Source organism: Gopherus flavomarginatus, chromosome 3 (genome assembly GCF_025201925.1).
Source record: "Gopherus flavomarginatus isolate rGopFla2 chromosome 3, rGopFla2.mat.asm, whole genome shotgun sequence".
Classification (NCBI taxonomy): Eukaryota; Metazoa; Chordata; order Testudines; family Testudinidae; genus Gopherus; species Gopherus flavomarginatus.
The window spans coordinates 32,133,729-32,161,708 of NC_066619.1; the positions used below are offsets into that span (position 1 = coordinate 32,133,729).

At 39.3% G+C, this 27,980-nt stretch overlaps 1 protein-coding gene across 2 annotated transcripts in view; it reads right to left on the reverse strand.

Moving 5' to 3' along the window:
• The window catches only part of HCN1 (hyperpolarization activated cyclic nucleotide gated potassium channel 1), a 298,745-nt gene that overhangs the window by 84,279 nt on the left and 186,486 nt on the right, over window positions 1–27,980 (reverse strand). For both annotated transcript variants that reach the window (XM_050946921.1, XM_050946922.1), the window contains exon 4: window positions 11,127–11,345. In XM_050946921.1, the coding sequence (XP_050802878.1) occupies window positions 11,127–11,345 (219 nt within the window). The remainder of the gene's footprint in view (window positions 1–11,126; window positions 11,346–27,980) is intronic.

A 27,980-nucleotide genomic window follows, 5' to 3' on the forward strand; every position in this document is an offset into this window, starting at 1 on the left:
GAAAGAATCTTTGCTGCCCATTAAACTTTCCCCACACAAGAGTCTGAGAGGGAAATGGAAAATGTTTCTGTGAAATTCAACTGACTTTTGAGCACTCACAATAGTCCCCCAAATAAGTTATCCAGAAAAGCTATTGATGTCAGAGAGAGTTAATTTTACAAGGGGACTAACACAGAGTAAGAATTCTGAAAAATGGCAGAACCCAAGAGGTAAATCTGGCCTTCATATTTTTTAAGTGAAAGTGAAATTTCCAAGGCTCAAAGCTACCCGTGAAGTGCTGGTGAGTGTTAAAGTGTGTGTGTGTGTGTGTGTGCGCGCAGGGGGTGGGATAAGTGAGGGCACATGGAAGTAGGGGAGAACATTATGGTGGCATGGATATTAGCTTACCCTTAATTCTATTGCTTGTATTGTTGTTCAGCAAGAATTTGTATATGTTTTAAGATATTTTATTTATTTTTTATTTTCATTTTTACTAAACACAAAGATTATTTTGGTATAATACATTGCTTATGCAAACAAATTGCTTTCAAATATTTTCATTGTTTAAAAAAGATTGTATTTGGCCCAGGCCATTTTAGAATCATCATAAGATAGTCTTGAGAAGAAGTTACCATGTGACAAGTTACATATTGTTCACTTAAAGGCATTTGACCTTGCATCTAACATGCAAGGTGTGACTGAATAACTCACAAAGAGTGTCAAGTTTTACTTATTAAACACACATTTTTCTTACAACAGGGCTTTTGACATTAATGCTATCTTGTAACTATATCATAGCTAAATTGACAATAGAATTAATTTATCTTCCTTTTTAGTAATTTCCCTCTCCACTTCTATTTTCTAATGCTGTGCAATTGTGTTTAAATAATGGTTTTCTCCACATCATTCTTGTCTCCTGTTACTTCTTCCTTTAGTGAAGTCTTAGCACCAGATCCTTACCAGGTGTAAATCTGCATAGCTTCATAGAACTTAATGGAGCTATGCCCCTAATCTTCAAATTATGGCATCACAACCATTTCCATGTCTTCAGTATCAGAGGGTAGCCGTGTTAGTCTGGATCTGTAAAAGCAGCAAAGAATCCTGTGGCACCTTATAGACTAACAGAGGTTTTGGAGCATGAGCTTTCGTGGGTGAATACCCACTTCCTCAGATGCATGTAATGGAAATATCCAGGGGCAGGTATATATATGTGTGCTAGCAAGCAAGCTAGAGATAACGAGGTCAGTTCAATCAGGGAGGATGAGGCCCTGTTCTAGCAGTTGAGGTGTGAAAACCAAGAGAGGAGAAACTGGTTCTGTAATTGGCAAGCCATTCACAGTCTTTGTTCAATCCTGAGCTGATGGTGTCAAATTTGCAGATGAACTGAAGCTCAGCAGTTTCTCTTTGAAGTCTGGTCCTGAAGTTTTTTTGCTGCAGGATGGCCACCTTAAGGTCTGCTATAGTGTGGCCAGGGAGGTTGAAGTGCTCTCCTACAGGTTTTTGTATATTGCCATTCCTAATATCTGCTGAGTTTCAGTTTATCTGCAGATTTGACACCATCAGCTCAGGATTGAACAAAGACTGTGAATGGCTTGCCAATTACAGAACCAGTTTCTCCTCTCTTGGTTTTCACACCTCAACTGCTAGAACAGGGCCTCATCCTCCCTGATTGAACTGACCTCGTTATCTCTAGCTTGCTTGCTAGCACACATATATATACCTGCCCCTGGATATTTCCATTACATGCATCTGAGGAAGTGGGTATTCACCCACGAAAGCTCATGCTCCAAAACCTCTGTTAGTCTATAAGGTGCCACAGGATTCTTTGCTGCATTTCCATGTCTGTTACCCTTACTTTAATAAAAAAAAAAAAAGGAAATACTCTCAAGAATTCAAAACATGCTAAACTTTCTATGTTAGTTTCTTCTCTCATATTGTATGTTATAATAATATTATTTCTAAAAGCAAGTACTTTACTAGATTAAAAAAAGACATAGTCAAACAATTTATTAGCTGTTCATTCAGTCACAATGTACCAAGAGTTCCCTGAAACAATGCCAACAATTGTGCATATTAACTTGCAAAAACCATGTTTATATGTGCAAATACATGTTTGCAAACAGATATCATGTGACTTCAATCAATTAGGACTATTTATGTCATTGGTGCCTACATGTACCACGACAACCAGCTCCTCGCCGCCACCACCATACATAAGTCTGGTTAAATGTCTCAAGAGATCTGCAACCTTCACACCCAGATGCAGTTCTCTCAGTCATCACAAACCCAGCTATCTATGTTTCTAATGATTAAATACTCCATTACTATTACCTTCTATTACCTACTATTCCTTGTCTCTTCCTAATACTGGAGTTCCCTCCCCTGGACAGGTACCCTCAGTGTGAGAGGATACCAGGGTATCATCTGGAAGAAGGGTCCCAACTATGGAATCGCTCTGCTCCGCTCCAGTTGTGGCTGGCTAAGAAGACTCTTATTAAACAGAATACAATGGGGGAGGGATAGGAAAAAGAAAAAATAAGGTAGGGAAAGAAAAGGACACATTAAAGGTAAAGGGAACAACAAATTCTCACATCTCAGATGGTGTTCAGGATTTAATCGGAGCCAGTGGAGGTGGTGATATCATCTGGGTCCCTCTCTTTGGCTCAGTCTGGTCAGGAAAAATTGGGTTTTCAACTAAATAGTGTATTGTGAAAAACCTTTTTTTCCAAGAAAAAATTTTTCACTGAAAAAAAACAAAAAAAGTTTCTAGCCATCATTTTAAAATGTAAAATCAGCTTTTTCCATGAAAAATGTGTATAAAAATGGGTTTTTTTGCTTTTGTTTTTGTTAACATCTGAACTGGAAAAAAAAATCCCTATTTTTTTTGACCAGCTCTGCCTGTAATGTAAAATGATAACGTATGAGGGGCGGGGGCTCTAAAAAATAGCAGGTTATGTAGATAAATATGTGGAAGTTACATTTTATTTTTCTATAACCATATTGATAATGCTTAGCTTTAATGCATTTTTTATCTAATGGTATGCTTTCATTATGTTTTTAGAATATTTACAATGTGCACAAAACGAGTTTAAAAACTTTTTTTCAGTATCTGAAATGAAAGGAAATGTATTATAAAAAGGTGTATATATTGACCAGCATGTAAAAAATCAGCTAAAAGTACTGCACTTTAAATTTAGCACAGACAGTCTATTTTTACATGAATACCTAAATTAGAATAGATTTTCACAGCTAGGAGCCCGGCCACAAAGTATCGCATAAAGCTCTGCATTGCAAAGGGAGGGTCATACTTTCATTCATTTCCGGTATACTCCATACTCTTTATGGATCTATACTACATGTCTTGGTTATACAAATTATTACGTTCTGAAGGTAGAGGTGCATGTGCTCTTAATTACTCAAACCTCAGGAAACCAGAGGTCAGGAGAAAATTGAGAGAATCCTAGAATACACACACTGAGAAATATTTTGTCAGTCATAACATAGTATTAGAAAAATACTGAGGCTTGTTTCCTTCTACACAGATGACACAATCAGGACCACTGGTACAATTGGGATAATTACTGGCAGCTATCTCCATCTGGTCTGAATCATATACTTGTCTCCCATTAAAAGGCAGTTTCTACCATATTCTAAGACATACATTCAGAAACAAGAAGTTATATGTACCTTTCTCATTTGGAAAAAGTAAGCTATCCTGTAATCATTACTGCAAGAGACAACACACAGAAAGAAACAAAGAAAGCAGGTTGTTTGTTAGATCTGAGCCCAGTATAACTTGATGCTTTCAAAGCTAATTTAATATAATTATGAACATGGCTGCAATTGTAATGAGCTTGCTCCACATTTTCATATGGAAAACTGCTAGAAACCTTATCTATACTGGAAGCCAGCAGATCATTTTAAAGGTAATTTACCCATGACGGAGCAATAGATCAAGGACTGTCCCATCTGTCATTATAGAAGCAGTGAAGTCTGTTACAGTTTCATTCCGGAAGGATACAGCAGGGTGGGTAGCACTTGGCTACAGAGTACATGTTATCTGAAGAAACTGATATTTGTTTGAAGGTACAAGGTAAAAATAATCAGAAACCCCTAAGACAGGTTACAGCAAAAGTGAATCTAGAGCACAAAAATGGAGTATTGTAACAAGAGAGAAAAAAAAAGAATATTATAGTAAGAATGTTCTGATTGATTTATATTCCCTTTTACAAGACTATAAGAATTCTGTTCTAGACAGTGAGTACAATTGATGTACATTTGAAAAGAAACAAATGTCCATTATTTTATATCTTTGATGTTTAAAATTAAGGTGAATAACCTCTGTGATTTTAAAACATTTTTGAGAACAACAATTATTTCCCTAATATACCACAGACATATTTAATGCCTTTCCCCGTTTCAAATTCTGGTCTTTCTCAGAAAAGGCCCAAAGTCAAAATACATGCTATATACACCTTGCCCCTTCCCACTCCCCCCACCCCCACAAAAAATTCCAGTACACATTACAATTATAATGAATGGAAATCATGTATGCAGAACTGAAAAAATGAGCAAGACTGAGTGACTTTAAGGCCCAGTACATTCACAAACCGCCCACAATATTCAAAACTTTTTCTCATCATGAATGTGCCATAGCACACTTTGTGCTGGATGGCACATTTACAGATCAAATCTGTGTAGAACTGATAAATGAAATTGTTTTTAATTGTTCATTTTATTAATGTAACTTCTGTTCACCATTCACTACACTTGCCTACACTGTAACTTCTGTTCCATATTGTAATTCAAACCCATTTTAAAACACTCACTCCATTTTGTAAAAGCTTCCTCCAACCTTCATTTTTGCAAAGCCTGCTGTAATCTTATTAGTTTAGTTTAGATGTGTGAATGAGGTACGTATGAATGATGGAATCAACCTCCAGCCCCAGCCTGTCCTGATGAGATAAAGTTCAAATACCAACGGCTGAAGACCTAGACAACACCCCTAAACAAAGTAAGAAGCATCCACCCTAAAAAGAAAAGGACAACAGAAGGAAGATCAAAGCCAGGTTCAAGGCTGAAAGTCACGCCTGCAATTGATGGGTGATCAATCTAAACCAAGAGGCAGCGTGACACAGCAAGACCTATAGACTTTGAATCCAAACTAAAAGCCTATAAAAAAGAAGGGTGAGATGAGAGACTCTGGGTAACATTCTGCTGCCAACATGGAAGAACATCGGTGCCTGCCCAACAGAGATCCCGCTCAGCCTTGTGCCCAGCTTTCCTGGCCAGTTAGCTGCCACAAGCTACGAACCCAAGCTGCAAAATCAAGCCATGAACTTAAGCTATCTTCAGGACTGGTAACTATGCAGCAGCTGCAGAACACCTGATGAATGTGGGTGTGTGTGCGTGAATATGTGTATGTGTGTGTGTGTGTATAGGTATTAGGTATAGTGTGTGTGTGTGTGTGTGTGTATAGATATTAGGTATAATGTGTGTGTGTGTGTAGGTAATAGGTATAAGGTGTGTATATAAGAATTAAGATATTAATTATTAGTCATAAATTATCATAATAAATGTGGCATCTTTGCCTTGTCCCCTTTAATAAGATCCTGCTGGTTTTTACTGGTCTAATATAATTGGTATAACTTCTGCACGTATCCTTTTTTTAAAACAAGACCTTACTGTTGAAGAGTTATACAGTTGACGACATCTATGCCTGTAGTCCCACAGTTGTCATTAAACATTAATTTATATGTCAGCATTTTGAGTTCATGATGGATCAAGTTGATTATTTGGTCCTAATTGTGCACTGAAAATATTTACAGAATACCCACTAATAAAAGAACCTACAAATCAATCAGAAATATAGACTTACAGAACACCAGTATGCCTTTTGAAATGGAATATCTGAAAAGGTCCTCCTTCTGAATGCCAGACATTATTTTTTTCCTTCTAGACAGTGTGTAAATGTTACAGCTATCATCTTTCGAAATAATACTTTAAACTCATATTGCATCTTTGTATTAAGGATTTTAGAGCATTTTACAAAAATTAATTAAATGCAGGAAGGTTACATGCAGAGCATCAACTGATGCCCACAAAAGACGACATAGTGAGTTGGTATTAAGCTGCAAAAAATGCAGAAATCAAGATTTCTAGTCTCATCTTCTAACCAGTAAATCATATGACGATCCAAGTAAGAACATGAAATTGAAAAAGAATCTTCACATACCAAAAACAAAGCAAAGCTAGTGATGCAGAAGTCAACATACCACAATTCCCATTCTTTTTTAAGGGTTAAATAGTGAATTTGAGTTTAATATTTTTGGCACAGAAGTCATAATTAAATTAGTTATTGAAGGTATGAGCCACAGATAGCATTGACTACATCTGTATTTACTGTAATGATCAGGTGATCACTTGTGGGATTTTTGACAAATTCTTTTCAGCATCAAATATTTCACTGCCACGAAGCGAAGCAGGAAATAAAATCCATGCAGACTAATGACTATTTAATACACAAAGAAGGGGAATAAGCTGTAACATTACAAAACATCTTTATGCTAGGATAATTGTTCACACTAGTGATTGTACTGGCATAACTATATCAGTAAAAATCACACCCCTAACCAAAATAGTTATAACAGTTACAAAAATTATTGTGCCTTAGCAAAAATTCCACTTAATGGAACATTCACCAGTGCCAAAGGATCACCAGTGGTGTTTAACCAGGCGTTAAAGTAGGGGTAACGTTCAAAGCTCTAGTGTTTTAATATAGAAGTTGCCTGATGGAGTATATAAGTATAAGAAGTAATAAAGATAAAATAGAGTAAATAAAATGTCTAATTTACTTTTATTTAATCCATTATTTTATTTAATTTTGATTACTTTATCCTGTTTTGTTTTGAATGTCCTCCTTTTAATTGGGATAGCAGCTTCATCGGGTGGCTGTCCATCAAAGTGTTCCCATTAAGAGGGTTCTTTTGCATGATACATTGTGATTGAGATACTGAGTATTTGATCCCATTTTAAAATATATTTGAGCATGTTGCCCTGTTCATGATAAATATGTTTTTAGTACTTCTTTTTTAAGGTTCCCAGAGCTTTATTGGCATGGGTACCAAAATTCAAAATAATGTATTTTGTTCAGGTGAATAGCAGTGTTAAAGAAAAACGAATCTACGAACACTGGAAAAGAGAATCCATCCTTTTTCACCTATATTTTTCTTGACTTCTGAACGTCATAAATCAAATTATTTCTGAATGCTAGTTAATATGTTCAAATGGTATATGTAGTGTAGCTTAAGTTGTGTGAAATACTGAGGCCCTATGGTTTTGTTTAAATTAAAATGTAAATTTATGAAAACATTAATAATCAATTTAAAAAATGCTAAGCACAGTCTTTGTAAGCAGTGTTTGGATTCTAAATTAACACCTATGTAGTCAAAATCAGATAGCATTACATAGCTTAAGTTTAGACATAATGCCAAAAAGATATTATCATTCAACCCTATAATTAAGTAATTTCTTGAACGCAGAAATGGATGGAGAAAATCTCAATTTTCTTTCTTTGCTGCAGTTTTGAACATTTGCAATCTTTTTCAATTCTTAAAGAAAACTGAAACCTTGTTGTTTTTATATCATCTTAAGATACTGTAAGGCATTAATGGTGGCACCTGTAGAATGCCTTTTAATTATGACTTAACTATTTTTGATTTCAACAAAGATTGCAATGTTCCTACAGACTCTGATGATTACACTGATTTTTTCTGTCCATAAGAACACAAGAATGGCCATACTGGGTCAGACCAATGCTCCATCTAGTCAATATCCTGTCTTCCGACAGTGGCCAATGCCAGGTACTTCAGAGGGAATGAACAGAAGAGGTAATCATCAAGTAATCTATCCCCTGTAGCCCATTACTAGCTTCTGGCAAACAGAGGCTAGGGACACTTCAGAGCATGGCTTTGTACCCCTGCCCATCCTGGCTAATAACCATTGAGGGATCTATCCTCCATGAACTTATCTTGTTCTTTTTTTGAACAAGACTTGCTATAGTCTTGGCCTTCACAACATCCTCTGGCAAAGAGTTCCACAGGTTGACTGTGCGTTGTGTGAAGAAATACTTCCTTTTGTTCATTTTAAATCTGCTGCCTATTAATTTCATTTGGGGACCCTTAGTTCTTGTGTTATGAGAAGGAGTAAATAAAACTTCCCTATTTACTTTCTTCACACCAGTCATGATTTTATATCCCTCTATCATATCCCCCCTTAATCGTTTTTTTTCTAAGCTGAAAAGTCCCAGTCTTATTAATGTCTTCTCAAATGGAAGCTGTTGCACATTCCTAATCTCTCTAGAGTGGTCAATTCATGTTTCTAAATAACTCTTAATAAACAAATGGATGTTTCCTTACCGTAAACTACAGAAGTTTTCAGATTTTGACAATTTAATATGGAGTTAACAAAATGGAATTACACCTATAATAGAAAAAGCCAACATATTCTAAAATGTATACCTGGGTAGCAAAAGAAAACACAATGTTAACATTCTGCAAATTGACAAGTGGTCATTAAAAAAATCATACTGAAAATTCTCATATATTCTATCTGGCAATCCAACATTTTAGATGCATATTTCTTCTTTATGGAAAGAACATCTGTCAGGCTAATCTATTTGTTTCTTGAGTGCTGTTGCAATGGACTAGATCCAAAGCCCACCAAAATCAAAAGAAGACTTTCCAGTGACTTAACTGGGCTTGATATCAGGTTCTAGGTAGCACCATCCATTTCTTTAGCTTAGAAATATTTTTTGATTTTGTATTGTTCATCAGCTTAGTCTGTTAATTTATCATATATTTTGAAATGGATTCTAATGAAAGATTAAATAAAGGTCATATTCAGTTAGAGTATCGTGTATACCTCTGATAAGGATTGTTCCTTTAGCCTGCAAATTGGATAAATGGATGTTTCACAGACAGGGCTGGCTCTAGCCATTTCGCCGCCCCAAGCATGGCGGCACGCCGCGGGGAGCGCTCTGCCGCTTGCCGGTCCCGCGGCTCCAGTGGACCTCCCACAGGCGTATCTGCAGATGCTCCACTGGAGCCGCGGGACCAACGGACCCTCCGCAGGCACGCCTGTGGGAGGTCCACCGGAGCCGCCTGCCGCCCTCCCGGCAACCAGCAGAGCGCCCCCCGCGGCATGCTGTCCCAAGCACACGCTTGGCGCGCTGGGGCCTGGAGCCGGCCCTGTTCACAGACCAGTTTTTGCTGTAACATTTTGTCAATTAAAGATTGCAAAAGTTTCTGAATGTTAAAAATAGTCTTATATTCCCATTGCCGGTAATTTGAGAAAAAGTAAATCAAATCTGCAGCCAAATTAGGATTATGTAATAAAAATGTGGCAGATGTGGCTTTATACTGAATGAGATTTTGTTGTAGTTATTGCACTTTGAGTTCAAGATATTTTGAGAGAACTGATATGCATTATTAGATTTCTTGGATTTATATATTAGTATCTTCACATTGATACATCAGTCTTACATGCAGCATCATGGACTTGTTGGCTCTACTGTATGCAAAAAGAGGAGAGCTATTGCACCTAATGAGGTTAAATTAAGGGCATTTTTGAAGAATGAGATTAAATTAGAAATGAGTGATGAGAAGGGAGATGGTGCTTAGTTTCAGATCTGTATTAGGTTCGTGTTGACATGATTTTTGCATCTTTTTTTCCTATGTTGGTTCCTCTGCTCTGGATGAAATAATAATGTATATATATTTCTGTAGAATCCAACTGAATGCAGGTACTTTTACTACTTACAACAGAAAGCTGTTCCAAGTGGCATGGTTCCTGAAATCGCCATCTCTGCCCCCACACAAAATAGGAGCCTATTTAAAAAAAAGACCCAAAAATCGGAACTGTCCCTATAAAATCAGGACATCTGGTCATCCTAGCAAGATTCATCCTTTACTTTCCATAATCTCAGCCAAATTTCTTGTTCAGGGCCTCATTATATTCAGCTTGGACTACTGCAATATCTTTCTCTCTTGCCACCCTAGCGCACACATACAAAATGCTCCTCTTTGCTAGTCAGTTTGATCATATCACTCCCTTCTTCAATTTGGCTCCCAAGGTGTTATCTCATGAAATTTGAGCTTCTTGTCACCACCTCCAAAACACTATAAACTGTGCACCTCCTTACTCTCCCTTGCAATGTTTCACATTCTCTCTGCTCTGCCAGCATTCCCACCCTCATCTATCCATTTGACACTTCTCCTTCATTTACCTCTGTGTTTTCATTAACAACACCACCTATGTCTATTACCACCTTCTCACGCTTGTCCAAAAGGCCCACTACCCCAACCACATTTAAGTCCCTTTTAAAGACCCATTTCTACCACGCTGCCAACAGTAGATCTAATTGTATTACTTGAAACCAAACCAAACAAAAAAAAAAGTCTGTTGGTCCCTTTCCCCTAAATTCTGTCTACCTTTCTATCTTTAGACTGAGAGCTCCTTGGGGCATACCTTCCTTAATATTTGGAAAGCACCCATAACACTGTAGGTGCTATTGTAAACTAATAAATATTATTTAAATTAATGTGAATAAGGACTGCAGGATCTGACCCTCTGAAGGATTTTCAGAGTTAGCTCTAGATAAAGCTCATTAATCTTGTCAGCCTAGAAGTCTCTAAGACATGGAACATCCTGGTAGTGTGTTGGTGTCTGAGAAGAAACAGCATCAGCTTCTGAATATTTCAGAAGCTAATGAAAGCCACTGCTGTCCACTGCAACAACATAATTTCCCATGTTCAACTAGTGGTCAGAAAAAAGCTCCCATTGTCTTCAAGGACAAGAACTGATGCAATACTTTTACACTAAACAATAAATTAAAAATCACAAAATATTGTTCACTCATATCCAAATTCTCACCCAGAGCACGGGCACACAGATCTGCATATGTATTGACTACCATGGAATTGCACCAGGGATGAATTTGGCCCATTCTTATATTTCTGCACGTTCAATAAAGTTAACTGCAGTATTCAACTCTACTAGGCTACAGCATATGGATTTGTGACTTATTTCACACTGAACACAACTTGATAATCACTCTTGAAATGGAAGATTCATTTTAAAGTAATTACCTTCTCTTGATATTGTCGTCGTGAGGAATCCAAAGACTGAATTAGGGCTGTGGCATGACCAACAAACATGGCATAACATGTGGCCCCTACAATCATACTCAACATGGTAATCCAGAGATCGGACATGCTGACAGGGGCCCGGGCTCCATAACCAATACAAAGCATGTGGCTCATGGCTTTGAAGAGTGCATACGAATACTGCTTTCCCCAGGAATCATTCTGCAAGAAAAGAGAAAAGTGACACAGCCAGCGAGAAGGTGGAGGACAAAGTATTTTTGACCTATGTAACAGGAACATTATAGATCACTGGTTTTGAAGGAACATCCTGGTAATGTATCCTCTGTGTATAGGAATGAGAAATTCTTTTAAAGTCCACTATTACGTAAAGCATTGGGAAGATTTTCGGATATTACTTAGCACAGTGACAGAAAATAAGTGGACTATTTTAAAAACAAATATTTTTTCTCACACTTGTATTTTAACCTAATAAAGCTAAGGATAAAAGTCAATTTTACTTTAAAGTCCAGTGTGGGGAGTTTAGAAAGAGCCGAGCATCCAGACCTTCCAAGAACACACATGCAATATTTTGGTTTAATGTCCAGTAAGACAGATAGAAGTGATGTAGTTCGTTCTTTCTTTCTTTTCCTAATTAATTGTTTATGTTGACATCTGTGAGTGTGATAGTATAGAAAATACACAAAGCTGCTTGTGGGTTTTTTGTTTATTACCACTTTCATTTGGAATTTTATTTTCTAATATTTTAGGCAAAATTCTTCTGTCTGTTGAAAAGACTTTCTGCTCCCCATCTGTGAACCCACCATTTCTGCAAGTAAAAACTTCAGCTATACAGACATTTCAGGCTCAATTTGAAGAAATGTAATCAAACCTCTCTACTAATGAAAAGTATCCCACACTGTGTCCACCTCTAAGAGTTATTTGGTTCCCACACTGCCCTTTTATCCTGTGTTCTGCCTGCAATGAGGTTTCAATAGAATAAGCTGTGGATGCCCTCACTCACAGTTATTACAAGAGCCATGCATTTTGTTTTAACAAGTTTAAATAGATAAATGTTATTTACAATACAACAGCATTTAATAAATATACAATGCATCAACACTGGCTTATGGCAATTTTAACAAACTGCTACATCATTTTCAGCTATTAGCTATTTCACTTCCCAAGAAGTGGGATTCTCATAGGTGAATGATGCGTTTTTCTACTTATTTTTCTGTCTGTGATATTCCTAGTATCACAGACATCAAAAACATGACAATTCACAAAGAATCTATCTACATATAATCTGCACTCACAGAATGACTTACAGCTCATTCACAAGCTTTTAAAACTGTATAGGTGTTTGCAAAGTGCTGCTTTAGTCTTGTATAGACTCAAAGGAGCTACATCTAAACAGGACCAGACGTAAAGCTGATAAAGAAGCCATGGGATTCATTTTGGATTTTTCCTATTTTCTTTGCCAGAGGAACACAACTAATACTGCTTTAAACCAGTTAACCATCTGTTGCTCTTATTAATAAATCGTGCTATGAATCTCACAGTACAGACATGAAACAAAATGATCTCTGCCACAGACAGTTTCCAGTATAATGTCAGATATGACACCATGAGGGTGTGTGGGAGGAAAAGCAGTGATGACATCAACAAGATTCAGTGGTTACTCAGCAAAGGCCAGTGCACAGCACAACATAAGCAAACAAATTGTTTTTCTCTCACAGAAATTTGGGGAGGTGTAACACACACACACACACACACATACACATACACACACACACACACACGTCAACTACATTCACTGGAGTCAGCACGGCAGAACTAGGTCTTTAGCAGTGATTTAAATACATAAACTCAGATTTTGTTGCACAGAGCACTCATCCAGTAACCCCATTATTTTGCTTAATAATCAATTAATTCCTAAAAAGTGATCTGGAAAATTCTGGTGTGTGTATGAGAGATTGAGTAGGAGAGATATGCTGATTCAATACTATTTTTGGGAGGGAAGGTGGAGTTTCAACAGAATTCAAGAAGCTGCTGTCTTTGTTCATTGATCTGTCCCCAAAAATAGCATGCGCTTAAAATAAAATGTGCTGTTTTCATTTTTTTCAAATTAAATACATCACACTAATACCAAGTTTAATCTACAGAAATAAGAATAAAGATGATCTCAGTATTTTCAATGCATGTTCTTTAAGCCTAGGGTTTGTCAGTATCAGCCTTAGATTTGTCAGTGTCACAGGTTGGAATTTTCCACAACCGGACACCAAAGTGCTGATCTTTGCTATAGACAAAAGTGCAGAGTGCATCATTCCTCTGTTACCAGAGTATAGAATTCTCTGCATGCAGCATTTCCCCACCAACTCCAGAAGGCAATTTTACGTGATGCATTCGCAATTAATACTGCTGAACTACCCAAAGTCCATATTATGTAGTTAACCATGTTTTGTTTACACATTCAGCTTTCCTTTAATACAATTGTTGCCGTTTAAAATATTTCCCTAAATGACCCATATTCTGTTCCTGTTGTGGGGAAAAAACCCTCTATCCAGCCTTTCCAACCAGTAGGTAAAAAAGGGCATTTAATTTCTTATTTGACAGTGAGCTGATCACTAGTTCCAGATTAGCAGTAATCGGTTTAAACTGTTTTAAATGGAATGACATTAATTTGGAATAAACTATTAAAGACAGTAACTGTGAGAAATACCAAAGCTGTTTATCCAAGGACTGATTGCATAATCTAGCTTGATAACACTAGGAAATCCTCAGATGTCTAAAAGTAGTGATCACTGATCATTTACAATTAGTTTTGGGAGTATAAGCATTAATTTAGAGCTGTTATCCCACAGAGCACATTCAGCACAGTGCACTCTCGATGTTTAACGGTCTTATACATTGAGAGTACACTTGTTTCCTCTGATCGAAGGATGTTATCCTCCCCTCAAACTCCACATAAGCCTATTATAAATAACTATTTTATAATATGTTAACTTCCCAGCTCATAAGCATAATTTCACAGAAAGGTTATAAAACACATGTAGGTGACAAAAAGGAAAGCTAAACTATGTTGCTCAATGGAATAAGAGTTTCTGTTTTAGTGGAATCTGAAGAGGTTATTACTAGAAGATTCTGTTGTCATCAGACAGATCAATTCTGCTCCCACATTGCAGTCCTTGCCTCAGGCACAGCTTATAATTAAGGCTAAGATTTTATCACAGTTATTTTTAGTAAAAGTCATGATGAGGTCACAGGCAATAAACAAAAATTCATGGAGCCCATGACCTGTCCATTACTTTAGTAAAAATAACGGGGGGTGGGGAGAGAGAGGAGCAGGGCTAGGTAGAGGGGAGGAATGGAGTCCCATGGGAGGAGGGACTCATAGGCCGAGCCCCCCATCATGGTGCAGTGGCGGCAGCGGGGGGCACAGCCACAGGGGGCACACAGCCCCACTCCAGAGCTGGCCCATCTACAGTACAGGGTTTGAGTGGCCCTGACTGCAGCCCCCACAAAGTCTCGACTGCAGCAAGTGGGGAGGGGGGATGACACACCTCCCTGGGAAGCCGCAAGGAGGCGCATGGCCTGGGGTACAACCGCCGGGCAGGGGTGCACGGCCCCAGCCGCAGTCCCTACAGGAAGCCGTGGTGCTAGGGGTTACAGGGTACTGGTTCCAGCCAGCCCCAGTAGGGCAGGGGCACACAGTCCCGCATCCTCCTCCTGAAGCCCTAGAAGTCACAGAGGTCCAGAAAAGTCACGGAATCCGTGACTGACATTACTTCTGTGACTAAATTGTAGCCTTACTTATCGTCAGTCGGCCTTCCCCTGCATTCAGATATAAACTGATTTAGAAATCTTGCAGCAAGCAGGTTATTTCACAAATGGCAGTGGGGTTTTCCCATATTCTGATTCCACTCTTTCCCCCACCCCCACCCCTTCCAGATTATGCTAGCTGCAGGTGTCACAGGAAGGTGCAGGTGAGTTTGCAAGGGCATGCTTTACTAACTGTGGACCAGACATATTTGTTTTGAACTACTCAGGGGAAATTAAATTGTTGTATCCAAAATCTCTGATTTTGTACCCCCCTCCCCACCCTCACCGCAATACTGCAGTAGCACCCAGGTCCCTGATCAGGACTAGGGCTATATTGTGCTAAGTGATGTATAAACTGAGGTAGACATAGTCCTTACCTCAAAGAGCTTGCTATCTAATCAATGGAATATTTTCTGGAATGACCACTGTGTGAAAAGACGTGTATTAAGAGGGATTTGATAAAGGGAAATTGGGAGCCCATCATACTAGAATAGAAATAGTTTAAAGCGCTAGAGTTTTAGCTGGGCCCATTTTTGCTATAAATGCACTGCAATATAATGCAACATATAAAGCACTATAAGCACAAAAACAATCAACAAAAAATTCCACTGGAGTCAAAGAAAGTGTAAGGAGGCAGAACGTATCTTTACCAGCTGCGATGTAGCTCAATAGTGGCTCTAGAGAAATGTCTTACCAAAATCTTGAGGACATGAGCCAATGCTCATGGAAGTCAACTACAGTCTTTCCAACAACTTCAATGGGCATTTGATTAGGCTCTAATACCCTAAATTTGATTCTATTTTAACTTTCTCATTAAATATCTATTATCATTATCTAGAATACAACACAAGATGGGCACCTAGAAACTGACTTTGAAAAGTTCTTAAAATTAAAATTCAATTAAGAAACTAATCAATCATGCATAGCACAAGCATTTGCATAATATATTAAACACTCTTACAAAAATTGAGAGTTGAGAGAGGACTGGTAATTAACACTCAAAAGGAGGAGAAGGAGAAAGAGGTTTTGAATAAGAAAGATGTGCCATACATTCGTTATCAAGCTCTGTGTCACCTCCCCTTTCCTTTCTCCCCTCCCCTCCAATATAGAAACTCTGAATGAAGTAAATATATAAATGTTTGTGTTGGTTTTCTTTTTTTAAATCCTTTCACTCAGTCTAGTATCCTTAAGGAAATGCAGCAAGGCTGTTTTTCCACTATTCCGTTTTCCTGACATTCTCACTAGTACCTCGAGGGTAAAATCTTTGATTACAAACCAACTCAACTTTCTTTTCATAGAATATTGCCCACAATGCAACAGAACATGATCAACTGTGCCTTTGGTTTTGCACACATTACACGGCCCATCTTTATGTCTTTTTAATATGTTTAACTTATCATTTAGGGCACAGTGACCTGTTCACACTATAAAATGACTTCACTTTTTCTGTTGTGGTAGTGGAGCATACTATTATCCTCAATTTTGAGCATACAAAACCTTCAACCTTTTGTTTCCTTTGCCCACAGTTCTCGCCATTTCTTCACAAGTGCCTTTTTGACCACACTTTTAAATTCTTCTGTACTTAAGGGAATGTTAATATCCACCTCCCTTTTTTTGGAGCTTGTTTTGATGCTTTGTCAGCCACCTCAGGTATTCCAATATGCGCTGGAATCCATGCTGTTGTTACACAGATACCTGCTTGCACTATTTCCATAGTTAAGAACATTATTTCACTTATGTCATTTCTGCTTCCTAGAGTCTCTGTTCTCATTGCCACTATGATTGACAGGGAAGCAGATAAAATTACAGCTGCAGTTGGCTGCACATCTCTTACCCAGGTTATTGCCACTAATATCCTCATTAGTTCAGCCACCAGAATGGTCACATAATTTGATAGCCTTTGAGATTTCTGGATTCCAATACTAATAACACAAAAGGCTGTTATTACTCTACCTGTGCTGTCATATTTTGATCCATCTGGATCTATTTTTCATAAACAAATTCAGAAATGTCATTGGTCATAATGTGTTTTTATTCCTTCCCTCAGTTCTTTCATACCATTCCAAATCCACAAATGGGAGAATAATTATCCAGCTGTAATTTGATTTCCCATGACTAATAATTTTTAGTTTTTTCAGTTTTTCTTTTTTATGTATCTCCTTTACATATTTTGACTCTGATAGTATAAGAAAGTTTGTGGCAACCTAAATTATTTTGTCTACTCAGCTCCCAGCAGTCCTCATAAATTGGTTGTGTACTTCTATTTTCATGATTTTCATTTACCTTTCCCCAAAATGTTAGATCTAATACAGTGTTTCTCAAACTGGGGTTGCCGCTTGTGTAGCGAAAGCCCCTGGTGGGCCGGGCTGGTTTGTTTACCGGCCCCGTCTGCAGGTCCAGCCAATCATGGTTCCCACTGGCCCTGGTTCGCTGCTCCAGGCCAATGGGAGCTGCTGAAAGCGGCGCAGGCTGAGGGACTTACTGGCTGCCACTTCCAGCAGCCCCCACTGGCCTACAGCGGCGAACTGCGGCCAGTGGGAGCCGCGATCAGCCGGAACTGCATACGGGGCAGGTAAACAATCCAGCCCTGCCCGCCAGGGGCTTTCCCTACACAAGCGGCGACTCCAGTTTGAGAAACGCTGATCTAATAGCTTCAACCTTTGATTTATAGATGCTTCTCCAGTGGCTATTTGCAACACACACATTGGTGTTATCATTGCACCACATGCCAATTGCAGAGCTGAGGCCTGGAGTAGTTCCAAGTTTCTAAGAACTGTTTTTGAGGTTGAACCACAAGCTTGGCACCCATAAACTGGTCTTATCAATGCTTTATACAATCAATATCTTCTTATCTGCATCCCATTTGCTTCAAGCTACACTATTAAGTAAGTTCATCCAACTTTTACAGTTTTGGAAAAGTCACATAGATAATATCATACAATTTAATTCATCAAACACTACTTCTTGGAACATAAACTTTTTAACTATCTAAATTTTTTCACCATAAAAAAATAAGTTCCATTCTTCCCTAATTTTTTTCCTGTTAAAACGCATTTCCTTAGTTTTTGCAAGTGAAAATTTAAATCCCCAATCATTTCCCCATTTGGAAATTCTCTGGAGTGTCTCATTTATCTTTTCCACAGCTATTTAAAGTCTTTTCTGCTTAGTCCATATAACACAGTCATCTGTGAAAAAGGAAATACGTACTCCCATCTGCACACTTTCTGTAAGGTCATTTATCATAATGGAAAACCAAGTAGGGCTTCTAATAACTTCCTTGAATTTGATTTTTAATCTTGTAGGTTTTCAATAAAGCTGTTCCTCCTTTCACTTGTATAATTTTTTCATTTAAAAGTCCCTCATCCACCAAAACATTCTCCCTTTTATTCCAATTTTGGCTGGTTTATAAAGGAGGCCTTCCCACTATAGCATGTCATATGTTTTTTCAATGTCCAGGAAGACTGTTATCATAAGAACATAAAAATGGCCACACAGGGTCAAACCCATGGTCCATCTAACCTAGTTTCCTGACTTTCAGCAATGGCCAGTGACAGATGCCTCAAAGGGAATGAACAGAACAGGGAAATTATTAAGTGATCCATTCCCTGCTATCTAGTCCCATCTTCTGGAAGTTGGAGGTTTAAGGACACCCAAAGAATGGGGTTGCATATCTGCTCATCTTGGTCAATAGACATTGATGTACCCATCCTCCATGAACTTATATAATTCTTTTTAAACCCAGTTATCATTTTGGACTCCACAACATTTCCTGAAAATGAGTTCCACAGGATGACTATATGAAGAAATAATTCCTTAAGACTGACTGAAAAAAATACAAATTGTAATCCTGTTAACCTAAATATACAACACAGAGGAAGAATCAAAAACTTTCCCCAAAGGTCTTCAGAAGTACAGGAAGAAATATTTAATGAAAATAAATATAGGAGTTCATTTTCAAAGATTTCATAATATTAAATTTGGCTGGGCAAACAAGAGAAGCAGCCCTAAAGTTCGTTAATTGATGAGGGAAAGAAAAACTCAAGGTCAAAGCCAAGGCATGTGACTTAATGGTAGAGAATTTAAATCCTTCAAGAAACCTTTTGAATGAGAATTTTTAAAATTGGGGGATAATGACAGAGATTCTAAAATCTTATGCGGACTAGAAAGACAACAACAATTTTATTTTTCAGATAGTTAAAAGTTATAACATGATGTTATAAGCATTGTAAGTTGACAGATCTGGAGTAATGAATCATTCCATTTATGAAATGTCATTATAATGCAAACATCAGGAAAATATTTGAATTTACAAGGTTGACAATGAGTTATATAGCACAACTCTAAGGGTACGTCTACACTACGGGATTATTCCGATTTTACATAAATCGGTTTTATAAAACAGATTGTATAAAGTCGAGTGCACGCGGCCACACTAAGCACATTAATTTGGCGGTGTGCGTCCATGGTCCGAGGCTAGCGTCGATTTCCGGAGCGTTGCACTGTGGGTAGCTATTCTGTAGCTATCCCACAGTTCCCGCAGTCTCCTCCGCCCCTTGGAATTCTGGGTTGAGATCCCAGTGCCTGACAGGGCAAAAATCATTGTCGTAGGTGGTTCTGGGTAAATGTCGTCACTCATTCCTTCCTCCGGGAAAACAACGGCAGATAATCATTTCGCGCCCTTTTTCCCTGGATTGCCCTGGCAGACGCCATAGCACGGCAACCATGGAGCCCGTTCAGCTTTTTTTTTACTGTCACCGTATGTGTACTGGATGCCGCTAACAGAGGCATTACTGCAGTGCTACACAGCAGCATTCGTTTGGTTTTGCATGATAGCAGAGACGGTTATCAGTCGTTCTGTTCCGTCTGCTGCAATTGTAAATTGGCAGTAAGATGACGGTTATCTGTCGTTCTGTACTGTCTGCTGCTATCATGGGTGCCCCTGGCTGAGGTTGGCCGGGGGCGCAGAGGCAAAACTGGGAATGACTCCCCGAGTCAATCCCTCCTCTATGGTTTCTAAAAATAGAGTCAGTCCTGCTTAGAATATGGGGCAAGTGGGCTAGAGAACCAGTGTATCAGAGAGCACAGCTGCTCCATGTCAGATCCCACAGAAATGATGAGCTGCATGCCATTCACGGGAGGTGCCTCTGCAACAAACCCACCCGTTGCTTCCCTCCTCCCCCAACCTTCCTGGGCTACCGTGGCAGTGTCCCCCCCATTTGTGTCATGAAGTTATAAAGAATGCAGGAATAACAAACAGTGACTTGTTAGTGAGATAAAATGAGGGGGAGGCAGCCTCCCGGTGCTATGACAGTCCAGGCAGGACATTAAGCAGTGCGGAGGAGAGGAGCCCAGCATCCCACTGCTATGATAGTCCAGGCAGAACAGAAACTTTTCTTTACACAGGAAAGGGAGGGGGCTGATGGAGGTCAGCCCCCAGTTGCTATGATGAGGATGGTTACCAGCCGTTCTGTACCATCTACTGGGAATGACAAGGAATCATTCCTATTTTTACCCAGGCGCCCCCGGCCAACCTCACCTGAGGCAAGCCAGGAGCACTCACGGGCTGATGGTGATGACAGAAATCAGTCATATTGTACTATGTGCCACCAGGGAGGGGAGAGGAGCGGATATTGCTCTTCACTGCTGCAGCATCGCGTCTACCACCAGCATTCAGTAGAGATAGGGTGACATTGAAAAAAGTCAAGTAATGATTTCTTTCCCTTTTCTTTCACGTGGTGTGGGGAGGGAGTAAATTGACGAGCTATACTCTGAACCACGCTGGACAATGTGTTTGAATCTACAGGCACTGGGAACTCAGCCAAGAATGCAAATAGTTTTCGGAGACTGCTGTGGACTGTGGGATAGCTGGAGTCTTCAGTACCCCGTCCCTCCCTCCATGAGCATCCATTTGATTCTTTGGCTTTCCGTTACGCTTGTCACGCAGCACAGTGTAGCCTGGAGATTTTTTTCAAATGCTTTGACATTTCGTCTTCTGTAACGGAGCTCTGATAGAACAGATTTGTCTCCCCATACAGCAATCAGATCCAGTATTTCCTGTACGGTCCATGCTGGAGCTCTTTTTGGATTTGAGATTGCATCGCCGCCCATGCTGATTAGAGCTCCATGCTGGGCAAACAGGAAACCAATTTAAAGAGCCCTTTATATCGATATAAAGAGCCTCGTAGTGTGGACGGGTGCACAGTTAAATCGGTTTAACGCTGCAAAAATCGGTTTGAACACATAGTGTAGACCAGGCCTTAGAGGCAGTTCAAGGAGCAGAGTGATATAAACCTGACTAGCAACTCCACAGCAAGCTGACTTACTAGGAATTGTAAGTGGAATCTCCAGTTTGCAATGATATTTACAAGCATTCTACAAAAATGCAGCAGCAGCAGCTAGGGAACCTAGTAGGAAATGGCATGTGTGAGTTCCGCACACAGCTCAGAGTAGACAACACATTATGCAGAGTTCCTGACCTGAACTGATGAAGTGTCTTAAAGATAACATAGAAAACATTCTTTGGCTTTGGAGCTTTATTCCTTTGGGAGGTGTCATCATTAGTTTCAGAATCACTAGTGACTGCTGGAATTCATGTACAATAAATTACTAACTAGACAACATAAAAGACTCACAAATAAGTCTGCCAAGAACAAAATAATTTTCCTCCAAATACTAATCAGAGCCTACTGTTTGTCTTCGCCAGGAACATTTTCAGTTTTAGGTCCACATAGACACAAATTTATTTTGCTCAGATAAGTAGTCCCAATGAGTAGTTCTCTTGGGTTGGCAGGCTCAGGCCCTTAATAAGAAATTCAGCAAAGGAAATATTTGACTGTAGATTATAATTTTTTAGCAATTAAGTGGGAATGGTCAATAAGTATGTATTGTTCTCACTTTACGTATAGTGAAACAAAGGGTTTGTCTACATAAAGCAGTTGCACTGGTTGAACTTCAGGTAAAAATTTAAACCAGATTAGTTAAACTGACGCAAACCCCTTATTTCAATTTAAGAGTAGATAATACTGGGATATTTGGGTCCACATTTAAACTAAAGCAACATAATCCACCCTTAAACTGATATGAGTGTCCACAAGGGTATTGGAACAAGTCTAATTAAATCAGCTTAAATGAATGAAGTTTAAACCAATGCAACTTTCTTGTGTAGGCCTAAACTGACCTAAACCAGAAAGGCTAAGTGACTTTCAGAAGGCTACCCCAAAAAAACCCATGTCAGAACAGGGATTAGAAATGAGGATTTCCACATTACCAGACCTATGTTTAAGAATGAGACTTCATCTTTCTCTTAATGGCAAACCGCAGTTTTGTACAGATGAATGAAGGAAATACAAACGTTTCTTTCATTAGTCTAAGAAGGGATTCATTTTACACCATATCTTTTGACTGTGGGGTACATCGTTGTTATGGTCACAAATTCAGTACTGTTGTTAAAAGCTTTAAGAGCCCCTTCCCAGCTAGTTGACATTCTACACTATTGATAACAGGAAGCAACTGAGTTTCCATTCTAAGTCCTATTTTGGCACCATAAACAGAAAATGTATTGTCCTCAGAATGGATCAGGGTTCAAGGATAATTTATTTTCCTACCACATTTGAGTTTAATTGGAAGATGAGATCTTGAATTATGACACCCCATAAAAAGAGGTGCCCAATAAGGTTCAAAAAGTCTTCTAGGGCAAATATTTTACAAGCACCAAATTCCCACTTTTAAAAGTGATTTGGACATGTATTAGCCTGCGTCTCATTGAAATTCAGTGTGACGTAGGCATCTAAAGTAACTACGGAGAAGGATAAATGGACACAAATCAGATATTAGGAATGGCAATATACAAAAACCTGTAGGAGAGCACTTCAACCTCCCATGCCACACAATAGCAGACCTTAAGGTGGCCATCCTGCAGCAAAAAAACTTCAGGACCAGACTTCAAAGAGAAACTGCTGAGCTTCAGTTCATCTGCAAATTTGACATCATCAGCTCAGGATTGAACAAAGACTGTGAATGGCTTGCCAATTACAGAACCAGTTTCTCCTCTCTTGGTTTTCACACCTCAACTGCTAGAACAGGGCCTCATCCTCCCTGATTGAACTGACCTCGTTATCTCTAGCTTGCTTGCTAGCACACATATATATACCTGCCCCTGGATATTTCCATTACATGCATCTGAGGAAGTGGGTATTCACCCACGAAAGCTCATGCTCCAAAACGTCTGTTAGTCTATAAGGTGCCACAGGATTCTTTGCTGCTTTTACAGATCCAGACTAACACGGCTACCCTCTGATACTAAAGTAACTTACGCACTTTCAAAAAAATTACCTCCAACTTTGTTATTTTATAGGAAAACATCCTCTAATACAAACAAACGAACAAACAGAATGCAGGAAAGAAATAAAACAGCTAATTGCACTCCCTTTGCATAGCACCAAAATGTAGTTGACTAAATTCTAACTTTCAAAAGCTATACACTTTTGGATACAGAACATCAGATGGTTGCTGGGGATCTATTGAAAAGATCGGGTGTCAGGCCCTTTTCCTTGCAGAGATAAACTTCGAAACACACCTCTAAACTGTTGTTCATTCTCAAATGACACCAAGAACAGGTGGCCATGAGAAAACATACCTCACTGCATCTCACACTATCAGGCTCTTAATGAAGAACGAGCCATGATTGCCTTCATTAGGCTGTCTAGTCAGCAACTTCAAACAGTGTGCATATTGAGTAAAGAAGGTTTTAAAGCATCATGATCACTACTTAGTTAAAAATAAGGCATTCTAGGTTTTGTGACTAATAAAATGGAATTTATGAGCTGAGAAGGTGACTTTCAGGACATTGCTGTGATTTGGGGGAACAGATGAGACAGTCTGGAGTTTCGGTGCCTTGTCTTAGGATTTTGAAACCTAGGAAATGCAGCCTGCATTTTTGAAGAGTTTATTTTTGTTCATTTTTTAAAAAAAATTCTAATGTTCTTGAAAGGTAACATTTCAGTGGTTTGAATGCATTTGCCTTTAACGTTAACTTCACCACAACATTGTTGGGGTTTTTTTGTATGTGACTGTATAAAATTTAACTAGGCAGCCAAAAATAGGCAAAAGATATAATTCCAATGCAGAAACAAAATTTGAAAAGATCTGTGGCCAATCTATAAACATTTTTTTCCATTCTTAGGTTTGCACAGTTTAGTGAATACAGTAAAGTGTTCAATAATAAGTAATAAAATTTCTGTAGGTCTAACTTCTCTTCAACCATTTGTGCATATCTCACCTTCCTACAACTCAATAATAATTATTCATGAGACAGCTGTTCTATTCACGGAACAATGGTAATGCTATTTAACTGCAGTAAACGTTTGGAAAGCTTATGGAATGCCTTCAGAGCTGTAGCATAAAAGGCAGGAAAGTATCTATGTTAATCTAAAAATTAAACCACAGTCCTTTGATTACAGGAGCTACAAAATTAGCCTGCAGAGCAAGTATAACAGCCACCTGCTGGATAGTTTAAAGGAATCCAGTATTGAAATTGAATATTCCAATTCTGTAATTTAAATGGATATTGTCATGATAATAGTAAGAAAAAACAACTCAGTCTTCTATGCCCTAAGAGCAAACACTGGGGAGAGGTAGTTACCTGGATGCGGGAAAGAAGGGGAGTAATGGGAGATGAAGTCAGTGAGTGATGGAACATTTTATTTAGTGTTATATTAGTCCACTAATCCTGTAAACCATTTGGAAGAGTCATCAGAAACAAAGACCTCATTCCATCCCTGAAGTGTTTATAATCTATGGTTGCAATCCTGCAGCACAGTCTGTGTAGGCAGACTTTTAAGCCAGTGTAACTTCATTGAAGTCAGTGGGACTCCACCTGGGTGCGACACACCATGGCTACACTGGCACTTTACAGTGCTGCAACTTTCGCGCTCAGGGGTGTGAAAAAACACACACACCCCCCCCGAGCGCTACAAGATACAGCGCTGTAAAGCCTCAGTGTAATCAGTGCCGCAGCGCTGGGAGCGCGGCTCACAGCGCTGCAAGCTACACCCGTAAGGGATGTGGTTTACATGCAGCACTGGGAGAGCTCTCTCCCAGGGCTGGTGCTCCGACTACACTCACACTTCAAAGCGCTGCCGTGGCAGCGCTTTGAAATTTCAAGTGTAGCCATACTATAATGAGTGGGAAGCAATAAACAGTACAGAGGGAGTGTAGAGAGGCAGGACAAGGTTTCTAGCAATGAAATTATGTGTTCCCAGTACAGACATATGAACATCTTGGCCATTCCTTTATATTTTTGTGAACGTGACAAAGTACAGAGTACTGAGAATAAGCTTTTCAATTTTCAGGGCAAACATTTGGATATTTGAATCTATCTCAAAAAAGAGAGGAACATACTGAAATTACAAAGTATTAAAAATATCCCCAAAGTCATCCATTTCATCCTCACCCATAATAATTTTACATTCAGCAACAAATACTTTGCCCAAACCATGGGAACAGCTATAAGTACTAGGATGGCTCCCCAATGTACCAAGCTCTTCATGGGCCACCTTAAAGAAAAAATTCCAGACAAATGAACCATAAACCCATGATATACCCCTGGACAGACAACCTAAACTGCCATACAGATTTCCCCCACAACTTCATCACCAACACTCATCCATTAAACTCTCTCTAGAACACTCCCACACTAACATCAACTTCCTGGACAACATCATTAGCTTCAACAATGGAACCCTACAGATGATTCTATACAAGAAACCCATGGATCACCTATCCTCACAAATCCAGCAACCACCTCAAACACTCAGAAATCTGTTATCTACAGTGAGACATTCAGACACCACAGAATATGCTTTTAGGAAAAAGTCCAGGATATATACACCTTAACATAATTAAAACTGCCTTCAGCAAACAAGGACACTCCACCAAAGAAGTAGATCACATCATGAAATGGGCCACCCAAGTGCCCTGAAAGAACCTGCTTCAATACAGAAATAAAATTCCCTGCGATGGCATACCTCCAGTTGTCACCTACCACCCCACAATGGAACCCCACCCCACAATGGAATCAAACAATTACAGCCCATACTCAGTGGGACCACATCCTGAAAGAAATATTTCCTGAACCCCCTCTTCTGGCTTTCAAAGAACCCGTTCCCCCCCGCCACAACCTGTCCAAGTTCATCATCAGAAGCAAGCTTCCCACAGACCAGGACACATTAACTCAAAGTGGCACCAGACCTTGCCAGAGCAACAGATGAAAAGCCTGTAGACATATCTGCACTGCTATGATGATCAATATACCCCATACCACATATTTCAAGATCCATGGGTCCTACACATGCCTATCACAACAGGTGGTGCATCTCATCTAGTCATGGGTGGCAGGTGACCTGGCCATTAGGGGAGGCTGGCCCCTCTCCCTGTGCCCAAGGCCCCACCCCTCCGCTTCTTCCCTCCCCCACTTCACTGTCATTTTAGCTCTTTGGTAGTCTAGCAGAAACACATTTTTCACATGGCTTGCTACTCTGATATTTCTTGGTCTTTATGTCTTTCAATGTTTGCATTTCAGATTTCATCTTAGCCTTCCTAATACCCATTTTACCTGCCATAGTTTGTATTCCTTTCTGTTGACTTCAAGAGGGATGGATTTCTGTTTTCCTTTGGAATATCTGTTCAGCTCAAATAACTTCTTCTATCTTGCTACTTAACAATATTTGTTTTCCTTAACTTCTTGATTCATTTTTTGAAGGGGGGCACACATGAATTCTGTGGTCATTACCATTTGCTTGTGTAGTGTCCATGCAGAGCATAAGGGCTTATTTCTTCAGCTTTGACATCAGAGGCTTTTTGCCTAACTTCCTCTCCTTTATTTAAATACCCCTTTCTGAATTTTAATAGCATCTACTTGGGAGGCCGGGGGGTGGGGCCCCAGTCCCAGTGGTCCGGGGGCCCCGCCGTGGTGCACCAAACAGCCGGGTGCTGTGGCCAGCTTCGGTGCGCCAGGAGGCAACACCCCCAGCTACAGTGTTCCAGGATGCCGGGCGCTGCAGCTGCAGTGCCCCCAGTTCCAGTATGCCCAGTGGCCCGGGTGCAGTGTGCCAGGCGATGCGAATGCAGCGCCCCCAGCCCTGGTGTACCAGGCAGCGAACCCCAGCACTAGCTGCCCTGACTCCCTGTGGGAGACAGGCCGGCCAGCCAGTCCCGGCCCCCAGCCTGCCTGGGCCAACCAGAACACAAAAGGAAACATCTGAATATATTTTCCAACTTTAATCTTGAGAGTTAAGCCCAAGTGCTGTGAACAAAATTTCTGTATACATGCATTCTTCACAATGATAAAACCTGTTTTTCCAGCAAAGTGCAAAGATGTGTAAAGTGAAGAAAATTGTTGAATATATATTGTTTGTCCTTGAAATGTAGACAGGAATCATTGCACTCAGGAAAAATTTTTGCTGGCTCTATATTTATGTATATTTAACTGAACATCCATACTAAATAAAGCTGAAAGAGTTCTATTTACAATAGGAGAATAAATGGATTATTAATAAATCTTCTGCTATTCAACTTCACACTGTCAGATTTTAAAGAAAAAATAAAAGAAACAAGCTTTTAAACTTCTTCATTCATTTGCACTGTACATATTCCTCTTCTATTTCTTCCATTATGTCATAAACAAGTTAGTCAACTGTACTGGCTTATAGTGACAATCCTTAATAGGAAATATTAATTTAAGATATTACACTTTCAGAATTTTTTTAATGGTGGTAAGAGGAATGTAAACATGTTGTCATACAAATTTTCCTTCACAATTTAACCCAACCTGTTTAGATCTAATTTACCTTACCCTTTTGCAAGGTATGCCCAGTATTATATCTCCAGTCACCATCATTAAAAGCAGTGAAGTTATGTAATACTGTCATTTCTAAGGACATATGACATTTGCAATATGTGTTCCCTGCAAATATTTGTTATCCTTTTAGCAATCCACTGCTGGGTAAAGATGCTACTTGCTAAAGCTCAAATGGCAATCAC